The 12453-nt window shown below is 37.9% G+C and overlaps 1 protein-coding gene across 4 annotated transcripts in view; it reads left to right on the top strand.

Annotated features, from left to right (window-relative positions):
* DYNC2H1 (dynein cytoplasmic 2 heavy chain 1) overlaps positions 1 to 11591 on the top strand; it is a 631818-nt gene extending 620227 nt beyond the window's left edge. For all 4 annotated transcript variants that reach the window (XM_075592400.1, XM_075592399.1, XM_075592403.1 and 1 more), the window contains 2 exons: positions 8550 to 8666; positions 10879 to 11591. In XM_075592400.1, the coding sequence (XP_075448515.1) occupies positions 8550 to 8666; positions 10879 to 11037 (276 nt within the window). In that variant the 3' untranslated portion in view covers positions 11038 to 11591. The remainder of the gene's footprint in view (positions 1 to 8549; positions 8667 to 10878) is intronic.
* Positions 11592 to 12453: the final 862 nt, after the last annotated feature.

Below are 12453 nucleotides of genomic sequence, written 5' to 3'. Positions count from 1 at the left end.
TAATTTGAAAGGCTTTGCCGAGAATCAGCATACTGTACTTAAAGGGTCTTATCTCATCCTTATATGGCGCTTACCTGGACATACTGCAAAAAGGGAGATAACTGCTGCACACCATATAATAAACTACAAAAAACAAAACACAAAGGGAGCCCAGAGCTACTTCCAATATGACAAAAACACACAGTGAAATATATATATATATATATATATATATATATATATCTTGAAAAAGAGGTAATTTAGTTTAACCCTTTGGCCAAAGCATTAGAAGCCTGCGAGCCACTTCAAGGCATGACCATAATATCGCAGGTCCTAACACTAACTGATTACAATTCTTATCTACCTGTATAATTAGCTGCATGAAAGACCCATGTTTTAAGCTCGCCCCTCCCCACTTTCTATATGTACAGGTCTTTTCATGCAGCTGTTTGTCATATTAGAAGTAGCTCTGGGCTCCCATTGTGTTTTGTTTTTTGTAGTTTACAGTGCCACGCTCAGTAGCACTCCTTTTGACACTTATATATATTTTGTGGTAATTTTTGGGGTTTATATGAGTTTACTGGGTATCTGTGTGTTTATTCACCATATAATAACATTTGTGATATGCTTCCTTAAAGACGTGAGTTTTAAGGTTTGTCTTAAAGGTGGGGAGAGAAGGTGCTTGGCGTATATTGAGTGTGAGGGAGTTCCACAAGTAAGAGACAATGAGGGAAAAAATTTAAGGTGAGAGAGAGCAGTGGGGATGAAAATGAGACGGCTATGGGTAGAACGCAGGAGATGATCAGAGGCATAGTGAGAGATCAAAGCTGATGTAAGGAGAAGCAGATAAGTGGAGAGCCTTGAAGGTAAGGAAGAGAACTTTGTAGGTGATGCAAAACCTGAGGAGAAGCCAAAATGGGGATTTAAGGAGGAGATGAGCAAGAAACAGTTTTGGGAGAAAGTGAAATTATTCTAGCAGCAGAATTTTGGATAGATTACAAAGGAGAAAGTGTTGAGTCAGGGAGGCCTGTTGGCAGTATGTTACCATAATCCAGACAGGAGAGGATTAGTGCATGCATTAGACTTTTAGCAGTAGCTTGAAAAAGGAAAGGGTGGATTTTAGCAATATTACAGAGGAGAAGTGACAAATGTTGACAATACCATGAATGGAGGAGTCAAATGTCACTCCTAGGCAACGTACAGTACTTTGGCGACAAGATAGATTACATTTAAGGGGGTGAACCACCATCCACAAGGATATAGCCAGGAGACAATCAGAGACTTGGGACTGGATTACAGGTTTGAGAGTAGGGGTGGATAGATATATTTGCATTTCGTTTGCATAGAGATGATATGTAACGCCAAATGTGTTGAGATCAGCAAGTCATAGTTTGTAGAGAAAGAAAAGGAGAGGTCCCAGAACAGAACCTTTGGTACAGCAACAGACAGATCAACAGAAGACAAAGAATTGTTAACAACACAGACTGAAAATGTGAGATGGAAGAGATATGAGGAGAACCACGATAGACATTTGTTGTGGATACCAATGAAGTTTAGAATATGAAGGAGAAGAAGGTGATTGACAGTATCGAAGGCAGCAGAGAGATCGAGCAGGATTATTAGGGAAAAGTTACCATGGAATTTTACTTCAGATAGATCATTGGTTTCTTTAGTGAGCACAGTCTCTGTTGAGTAAGCTGTACGAAAACTAGATTCTGAAGGGCCCAGAAGGGCATGGGAATTAAGAAAGTTGATCATAAGGGAGAACAGAAGACATAGCAGTTTGGAGGAAAAAAGCAGGAGCGATATAGGGTGGTATGTACTAAGGAACATAGGGTCTAGGGTGTTTTTAAGAGTAGATTTGACCTCTCCATGCTTAAAAGATTGGAAAGTGCCAGAGGACATGGAGGAATTGAAGATCTGGGTGAGAGTGGGACCGAAGATAGGAGTAAGACGTCTGATATGGTGCGAGGGGGTGGGATCGAGATGGAATGTGGGAGAGAGAAGAGAAAATCAGCCTAGAAACTTCCAACTCTGTAAAAGGAGAAAAGGAGTCTAGAGGGGAAGAAGTAGGTTTAGGTAAAAGCAGATAGGAGGGGAAAGATACAAAATGAATATCATTGTGGATAACATGCACTTTGCCTTTAAAGTTGTTGGCAAAGACTTGAGGAGAAGTGAAGGAAGGATAAGAACTGGGAGGAGGGAGTCAAATACAGAAAAAAGACAGAATGGATTAAATGTGTGAGTGTTGATGAGTCAGGAAAAGTGTGAGATTTCCTCCATAGATGACGTTGAGAGGAGCGAGTCCTAGTGCGTAGAAATGGTGTTTGTCAATTTAGCCAAAGCTGTGAGTTTGCAGCACGGTGTTCGAGTTTCTTTTTGCAAGAAACTACAGCACATTAAGAGTTAATTTTACCGGCAAACAGGCAAAACCCTGGGACTGAGTGCACCGTGGTTTAGCTCCGCGGAACCCACCAGACATTTTAAGGTAAGAAAAAAAAAAATCCTATGGGTGGAGGGGTTGCTGCTCTAAGTGCAATATTTTTGAACTTCAGTATTTATATCATTTCATTTATAGGTTCAGAATCAGTCCTGCTGTAATTGCAGTTTAGTAATATTTTTGCATTTGAGACTAATAGATCATTACATGTTTTTGCGACCCAATTGGTACACAAAGACAGGAACTCGTCTGCAAGAACATAACATAAAATGCCTGGAGCCTTGACTTCCACATGTTAGACGTAGTTAAAGCCAGGAACTGTTATGTTACAGTGATATGCTTTCTACAGCTTGAGAGGGTACCACCAAATTGCTTCCTGTGCACTGTTTAATGATCCATGGGGATTTCTCAACAGAACACCATGCCCATTAAACAAAAGTTACCTCTTCCTGCATGAGAAACACAACGTAGAAAGAGAACATTGATCAAGTCTGTGATGAAGAAAAATGCAGGGCACATTTTTAAAAGTTACCTTTAAAAGTTATATACCCTGAACTATTAAAAAATACATAATGTTGTATTGTGTTTTGCCAGCTGATTAACAGTATAATGCTATTGTTTTCCAATGGTTTTTCTCACAGAGTGATGTTATTTATTTTGGCCAGGGGTTTATTTGCATTTGGCATTGTTCACTCACACTGAATTGTGTTTAATGATATTATTCTATCATAATACGCCTAACTTTGAATAGCTGTTTTCATAGGCAAAACTATTCCATAATAATAAAAAGAAGCTGATTAATTTCAATAGCATACCTATTTAGGTGTCTTTAACCCTCTAATTATTTTTAAGCTAGTGTATGAATTGAAGTTGTGAATTCTGTGCAGATGTCACAATGTAATATTAACTGATTCCTCTAATTAGATTCCTACTAATTAAATCGATTCACTATATATTATGTTCACCGCCAGTTCCAATGTCATGCATAATACTGTAAATAACAGCAAACCATTTGGAATAAAAGTCTCACTTATAGGCTGTATTATGTTTTTCAGTACTTTAATACCAAATGTATATTGCTTAAGGAATTATAGCTATGTTTAAAAAACATTCATTAAAAAATTATTTTGTTTAAACTGCAAGCGGAAATGTCTCTAAGAAAAGATACTTGTACCCTACGAATGATCCTAGTATCTGAAGAACAAAAATACATTTTAACTTAATTGAAGAACGGAAAAAGGTCATTTGTACGCAAATTCAGTATGATACTACTTCCCGATTGAAGACACTTGCTGTTGCCAAGTATGTTAAACACAAGATTGAATCTATAAGAACTATGCGCTCTGGTTCCTTTGGAAAGTAATCTTATACCCACACTGTATATTAGTATTATGCTTTTTAACACCTTTTTCATTATCAGGGTGGGAATCAAGATTGTCACTGTAGCTGAAACACTCTATTTTCAGCTGCAGGGACCCCCTGATTTCTGAAATACTTACCAGTAAAAATAGTACATTTCGATCAACTTCAGGGGAAACAAAATGGCAGTTTAAACTTCCTGCATAACAATAACCAATAGGAAGTTGCAGTATCATCTGTTACAGTTTCATATTGGCCTGCATAACTGAGGAGATTTAAAAAACAGAATGTACTGGCGGTACCTTCACTGGTATCTTGTGAAGATACTCTCCATCCTGGTAAAAAAAAAAAAATGGGAGCCCGTTGGGGTGATCTGCTTCTATATATAAATAGTACCATAATACCAAATTAACACAATATAATGGCCATTATTAATGTTGATTCAGTTTAGTGAACATACCTTTATCATTGTAACTGGCTTCCTTGGAAATATGCAATTATCCTTAAAGTAAATGTTTTACCAATTTGATTCTTGGTAAAAAAAAAAAAATAATGTTTTGGCATTTGTTGGGGCATACCAAACTCAAGCATATGAGCTACTTTTACTTCTGCTTGTCTAATGATGGCCTCATATCAAGACCTCTCTTTGTGACATGCCCTTTAGGCAGTGCTGGGGAGCTCCAGTCCTCAAGAGTTACCAACATGTCAGGTTTTCAGGATATCCCTGCTTCAGCACAGATGGCTTAATCAGTCTTTGACTGAGCCACCTGTGCTGAAGCAGGGATATCCTGAAAACCTGACCTGTTGGTGGCCCTTGAAGACTGGAGTTGCCCATCCCTGCCTTAAGGACTCCTCCCCATGATTCACACCAACACTGTATTGAGGGTCAAGAGATCTGGCAAGGTGGCAACTGGTGATGTATCGTGCCCTTATTGTTCTAAGAAGTGCAGTGCTCTACATCAGGGGTGCGCAAACTTCTTGCGCCCCGCCTGCCTGCTCTCTCCCTGCGTCGTGCTCCCGGCCTACCTCAAATGTAGCGTCAAATGACATGCGGAGTCATGTGACGTCACGTGACCCACAGTATCATTTGATGACAAATCTCCATGGCAACGGGTGTCAAATGACGCCGCAAGTCATGTGATGTGACGTACAGTAACATGACCCCGCGGTGTCATTTGACGCCGCGTTGCCATGGAGACAGGTGGAATGAAGCCGTGTAAGTGAGCCACGCTCCCCCTGTGGGACGCACCCCCCAGTTGGCGCACCCCCCAGTTGGCGCACCCCTGCTCTACACTTTGCAAACTATAAATAAATGTAACTTGTTTTCCATTATACACATTAGTATTAATGTATTAAATGATTGTAAATTATTAAATTAATGTGTTAATTAATTAAAGTATTAATTAGTTTCTATTTTGCTGCAGTGTGAACCTTACAATACCTATGAAGAAGAAGACACATCCCCCAATGGCAACAGACAGTTTTGATTTTAATTTCCAAAGAGAAAGGTGTACAATTTGGAAATCACTTAAAGTGCATAAAAATGTCACAATTTCATTAACAAATATTTTTATGTGACAGTCAACCAAATTATTTTCTAAGCTGTTACATGGCTTTAATATACAGTATATGCACCTATGAGATAATTTTAATAGCCAGCTACAATTTGTTCCATTGTGATAAGAGGTTACGTAGAGTAGATTAGTGATATGCGCTCCAACATTTATATCCAATCTTGATAAATTATATAAGTCCTTAAAAAAGGTACAGAGGATAGGTACTGGGGCTAGTGAGGTATGTAGTAGTAATCATAGCACTTTGTATACCAATACTAGGATGTCTCTGTCCCTGAAGGTTAAAGGCTGAGATTAAAGAAAATCAGACCTAAATAATATCTCCTTGATAAAGTACCACCAGGTATGAAACGCGTAGGAGGGTACTTACCTCCGTTTTTTTAACATGGATCAATAAAAGATATATTTTTACCAGTTTCTTTTGGTGTGGGACCCACTCGATTTCTGGCTGTGCGTTGGAGTGTTTTTTCCTCGTGATAGGTTAGCCTGGGTCTTTTTCAAACTTTGTAGTGCATAATTACAGTAGACATACGTGCTCAGGAAAAGTGTAGTTTTGTGATCATTTTTAATAGACCAGCAACAGAGTTCTTCTGTAGGAGTAGTTAATGTGTCTACAGGTTTAGAAACCTTGCAGATCCATTCCTCGTGTAAACGTTCTTTGCTGCTTTTATTTATTCTGCATACCATAGCCTTTATTTCCTTAACATACAGTATACCAACTATTGTGTACACATAGCAAAAGCCTGCAAAAGGTTGATGTTTATTTGTATTTATTTTTTTTGCGTTTGCTAAATGCAATTCATTAACGGTATCATTTGTCACGTGTAGTTGAATGCTGTACATGATTTGTTACTGGCTGCTTTATGATCTGCAACTGATCAAAAGGAGATCTTTCTTTTACGAGACAGATTCTCTCATAAAACAATACTGACATTGTTAAGATAGAAGTTTGCATTGCTTTTTACTGCAGCATATAAATTGGAGTTAAAAGCCAGGGAATATTTGGAAAAGGAATGAGGTGGTGGACGGCTTCTTTAACAAGTGTATTATTGAATAACTCCTAAAACCTTTTCTTCACTACTTCATTATTGATTCAATAATTGATTCAGTGTGTTCTTTAATTGAATGTTTAGTATTCTCCACGTACACCAATTAATAACGTTTTGCTTCAAATTGATTGATACTCTTAGTAATAGTTTTGTAAAGACGCTACAGTCAAATTGCAGCCTTTAAGGAGCCTTGAAGTGTTCTTAGGCCTCGTTCAGGGTGCCAGAGGCAGGAGTTGGAGGGAGGGCGTTCGGGAGGGAGGGCAGCAGTCTGCTGGGCGATGTGTGTTCATCCTCCCAGCAGACTTTTTCAGGAGTTGAGTAGGCGGGGAGGGGGTGGGGCTACAGACGGCAGGTTAGGGATCCAAGTTGCAGTCTTGAAATCATTCTCAAGAATGATTTAATTGGCTGCTGAGGTCCCAGTGACGCTGCTGCAGCTTCAAAAAACGAATGTTTTTGTTTATTGAAACTGTAGCCAGCGTCAACTCCCTACTTCAGAGACAGGGCAGCTACTACCCTGACAACCACAGTTCACTTTAAATACATTGTATCCCACGGCCGCACGCACGTCAGCACGCCCTCCCTCCGAAGCCTGCACCCTGAATGAGGCCTTAGGCTGAGTCCATAGAGACTCCAGCAATGCGAAGGCTGAGGGAAAGCGGGTGCTTTCCCTGGCCTTACTACGAGCGCCATCTGGGGCGGGCCAGTGACGTCACGGAGTTGGTTCGCCCTCATTGGGTGAACCGCTCACGTGACCGGCCCTCCGCTCCTCTCAGCACGCAAACTAAAAAAAATTTAAGTGCTACGCCTCCGCCCGCCTGCAGAAGCGTGCGCGAGCCCCTGCTAAAGCCACTCTCATTGCGGCTGCAGGGGCTCACTGGCAAGCGTGAGCGCGGGTCAGCGGCTAAGCGCTGACCATGCCCGCGGCCTTAGTGTGCATTATGTGCCAGCGCACATAAATACTTCCTTGCTTTTATCAAACATATAGATCACAAATGACCTGTGATTGTAAGATCTGTTGCACTGTGTGGCTAGAGACAATTTAAAAATTGGTAAAATATCACATTAAATCTAAATGGATGTTCTTAACAGATTGTCAACTTCAGAGGACACCAAGATTAAAACATATTTTTGAAAAGTTAATGTTTTTTTTTCTAATGTCTGATTCTATAACACATTTCCTACAGTAAAAAGCAAAGCACTGCCAGTCAAAGACAACAGTTAATGTTTGATTTATAGATTGAAACCTTTTTTAGTTGACCAACATTAGAGTTCTTCATAGATTAAATTATAGTGTACAGAGCTTTCACAACTTTGTTGTTTGTTCAAGTGTAGTGTCAATAGCAGTACACGCGAAGAAGGGTTTTGAAAGCTATGTACACTATAATTTCATTTTTTAAGAACTCTAATGTTGGTCCACTAAAAACTATCACAACCTACAACTGATGTACTGTTCTCCGGGATGAATATGGCTACAACAACTTTGAACTACTTTTGATTTGTGTAATATACTGTAGTAATTCTTGTAGGTGACTTTTAGATGTTGAGGTGATATGGGGCCGTGGCAAAAGAATGACATTTTTGCCCAATTTATATTGATTTACTTTTTTTTTTATGAAACAGGTCTAATCACATGCTGTAGGCACATATAAGTGGATGATGCTGGATGCCACTTTCAGGCCCTTAGCCTCATGATATATTCCTTTTCAAGTACAAAAAAAATATTATCTGTCCTTTTTCCAGACATTTCCAAGAAAGTTGTCGTGTAACCTTTTGTTTATCTTGTTATACTTTTTTTGCCATTGTTTATTATGTCCGTAGGCATTGCTGACCACTTCTAAATGTTTGAATGATTTGTTGCAACACTGTTTCCTTTAATACAAGACCACCTGCAGTGGTATGACATTTTGAGGTACTCTCTATTACATAAGCAAATTCCAATGTACTAGAAGTTAACAATGAGGAATAGTTTAAGTATTTGTTTTGAAGTCAAGCTTCCTAGTCTCACACATCACATTGCATTCCTTGCCTTCCTGTTATTTACATCTGTGCCTCAAGCACATAGCACTGCCAATCCTCTGGTCACGTAATTATCACAGACAATTAAGACAGTAATCTATAGTTAAGTATCTCATATGTTTCCATTGTTAGATCAGTGGCTTACAGCTGGAAGGTTGCAGCTTTGATGGAAACAGTCTTTCTGAAAACCAGCATGACTCTCCAAGTGTGTCCATGGTACCCTCCTGTTACATGGCCTGGATTCCACAGGTACAGAAGTATTGATAAACCACACGTTAATTAGTCAATGATATTCAATCCAAAATACAGTATGTCTTGCCTGTTTTGTACATATGCCATTTCTACAATCTAAAACCAGTTTTTTTATATAATAAACCAACTGCCACTTCCACTTCAAAAGCAGTCTATTCTATTATTCTGAGCAGATTAATTTATTTTGTATACACAGTAGGACCTATGTTTAAAATCTCCAAACATGTCCTGTATATAATCTTTTTTTTAATACTTGAGTATGGCCTGCAATAAAAAAAAAATGCTGATGTACATATTATTATTTGACCAAAGTGCAGTCCACAGGACATTATAAATAATGCTATTACATTCTAGATTTGATATAGATTGATATTACAATATTTTTTATTGTATGTTTTTAGTTGTGCTCATGAGTTGCAATTAACTGTTACTGTTCAATGGAACAGTCATCTCTAAAACAGATTATTCATTATTTTGCTAGTAAATATGCAGCTTGTCTGCTCTAAATCAAAGAATGAGTGACAAGCCTCAGAGTTAAGTGGACTCTTTTATACAGATGTAGCAGGCTTCCTTTTAATCTGGTGGGCTATGGTCAGATACAGTATGTTGTGCCATTCTCCTTTATCAATGCCATTGAATCCTACGGTAATTCTGTGATATTCTGAGTTATGGCGCAATATGTTGTTTTTTCACTAGGTGTTCTGATTAAAAACAATACGACTGGCTACATCTGTATTTTCTCAGAAAATGCAAATAAAATATGAACATGCCCCAAAAACTAATAAATGAGTATACGTACTAAATACGTTATTTGTCAATATTTTATCAAATCTGGATATTTTAATTCAAATGTTGCAAAACTGCTTTAGTTGAAAAGTAATATCTTCTACTAAGCAAAAACACTTATTTGTAATGTGCAGTTTATCACCAAGCAGTCTTGAGGAAAGACAGATATGCCATAAAGCTCCGTTTTTACTTATCTGTATCTAAATCAAGATAATTATTGATTGTTCTTTCCATAAAGCTAAAGCTTGTCATGGAACTGGAATGAATGCACTTTAACTAATTTCTTCGCTAAACTAGATTAGCAGAGTATTTAAATGTCCTTATTGAAAATCCAGTTAAAGTTGACTTTCAATAACCGATATACTGTACAGTAACTAAACGAAAAGGCACAATGTAAAGAACATAACAAAACATTCAATATAATGATTCCCATCTCTGTTTGTTTCCAAATGTTTATTTGTTGCTTTACATTGCTGCCATAATAGTACTCTGGTTTGTGTTTTACGGGTGGGCCCTTTTACTGGTGTTTTGGTTCTAAAATATTTTTGTGCTTTGGTATGTATATATGTATGTCTTTATTTATATATAGCTCCATTAATGTACATAGTGCATCACACTGGTAATACACATGACAATCATATAAATAACAAATAATACAAATAACAGCTCATGGGAATAAGTGCTTCAGACATAAAAGTAACATTTCGGAAAAGGAGAGTCCCTGTTCCAAAGAGTTTACAATGTACTTGGTAGGTAGGAAGAATGTACAGAGACAGTAGGAGGGCATTCTGGTAAGTGCGTCTTCAAGAGACGAAGCTTTATGTATCAGGTGTATAGTATTAGCCATGGAGCTACTCATATGCTTCGTTAAGCAGGTGGGTCATAAAGGTGGATAGAGAGGGTGCTAGTCTGATATTGAGGGAAAGGGTATTCCAGAGGTGTGGGGCAGTCGGTGAGAAAGGTTTAAGGTGGTAGAGGGCTTTAGATACAAAGGGGGTAGAGAGAAAACATCCTTGAGTGGAATGCAAGAGTCGGGATGGTGCATAGAGAGAAATTAGGGCTGAGATGAAAGGAGGGGTAGAAGAGTGTAAAGCTTTAAAAGTGAGGAGGAGAATTGAGTGTGAGATGCGGGATTTGATAGGAAGCCAGGAGAGAGGTATTGCCAGAACTCAATTTATTTTGGTTTTAGATTTGTAAAACATTATGGAAAAATCTCAAATGAGCAGTGGACAAACTTTGTTCCTGAACCCAAATATTGGCCCAGTTTATAAGAATGGAAAGAAAACAACAGTTCCGAGAGAGAGTCTGAATTTGCACTGGCATTTTGTCTTTTGTTATGCTACCTTAAATTAGTTTTATATAAATTGTTTTTTTAAATTAGTATATGATTCGGTTTCTAATTTAATGTTTTATTTATTGACAGCAATCAATTAGTACATATTCCCCAGAAGAGTGCATTTCCTTACCAGTCTACACCAGTGCCGAGAGGGATCGTGTAGTAACTAACATTGATGTGCCTTGTGGACGAAACCAAAATCAGTGGATTCAGTGTGGAGCAGCATTATTTTTAAAAAATCAATAGCTTTATATTAGTGTGTACTGTATATACCTCTTCTCTTGTAGAAATTGGGTTAAAGACTTGCATACTGTCTATGTAGGGTATATGCTATGCTGTTTGCTGTAATTTGTGCTCTGTTTTGTGTAGTTTTGGAAAATGGCATGTATAAAATAAAAATCTATTACAGTGTAAGATTCTGTGTTTTGGATGTAGGGAGGAAACTGAATCCATTTTCAGGTTGTGTACAGCATATTAAGTTGGATCAGCCTAAATGTAGACATATACAGTGTTGTGCTTTTTAATTGTACAGCATGTCATCTTTTTAGTCACATTGGCATCTTCTGCGCAGCAATGCATACTGTATGTCTGCATATACACGACCTGAAATGCATTTTTTTTGCAAATTATACCAAAAAAATAATTGTTAAGACTCCAGAAAATTCTCTTTTTTCAGGATTACACAATTTCCCCACAATTGTCATGGGTAAGGTTATCTTTAACGTTTGCTTTTGACTATTGACTAATGTAATTTTGATTAATATATCAATTCAATACTGGTTTTTGTACAAATTTACATAATAAAATATGCTTAGCAATCTAAAATATTAGGTTGGTGTCAATAACTAATTTCTACCTGATTCATAATCATTCGCTCATTATATCACATAATGTATCAACTGCTTAAAGAAGCAGTCTCTCCTATGTGATTTTTTTTTATTTTTACCCCTGCAACCTCCTGCATCACGTGGACCTGCAATGTCATCTGTTGCTTCCTATTAGCCCATGTGACACAGGATTTAAACACCATGAAGCACAGTACCAGTCCTACAGTACCATTACCGCAGAATATCTTGGGAACCAAAGGGTGCTTCGCGATTAATTTTGCACGGTTAAGAACCTGTAGCCCACAGCCTCGTTCCCCTGCTGGTAATGATTAAAAGTAGGGACCAGGTATGGGTGAGGTGGGAGGGGTTTGGAGAGAATCACTACATTTTAATCTTCACATAAATTGTTTCTCTAGTATCAGTACGATTTGCTAACACAATCAAAAACAATTTTTGTTCTGATGTCAGAGCTATTAATTCAAAGCCTGACTAAAAATGTTTGCAGTTTCTACTCAGTAATGCATTTGTAATGTTGTACAGTGACTTTATGGATTTAAAGTTACCCTAACTTTAGCGGTACGAAGGTTCATGTCTAACAACATGATTGCATTTAAAAAAAGCTTCATTTGAAGCAAATCAAGCGTAAAAATACTTACACTATTGAATTTCAACAAAAGACAGGGGTGCCCAATGCTACTGTACATCCAATTGAAAAAACATATATGGTAATAAGTATAAAGTTTAAATACTTAAATATATTTTCTTGGTTATTTAGTTAAACCCTTTGGCCAAAGCGTCATAAGCCTGCATACCAACGTCAAGGTATAACCAAATT

The sequence above is a fragment of the Ascaphus truei genome, chromosome 3 (assembly GCF_040206685.1).
Source record: "Ascaphus truei isolate aAscTru1 chromosome 3, aAscTru1.hap1, whole genome shotgun sequence".
Taxonomy (NCBI): Eukaryota; Metazoa; Chordata; class Amphibia; order Anura; family Ascaphidae; genus Ascaphus; species Ascaphus truei.
This window is presented reverse-complemented; position numbering and strand designations above follow the sequence as displayed.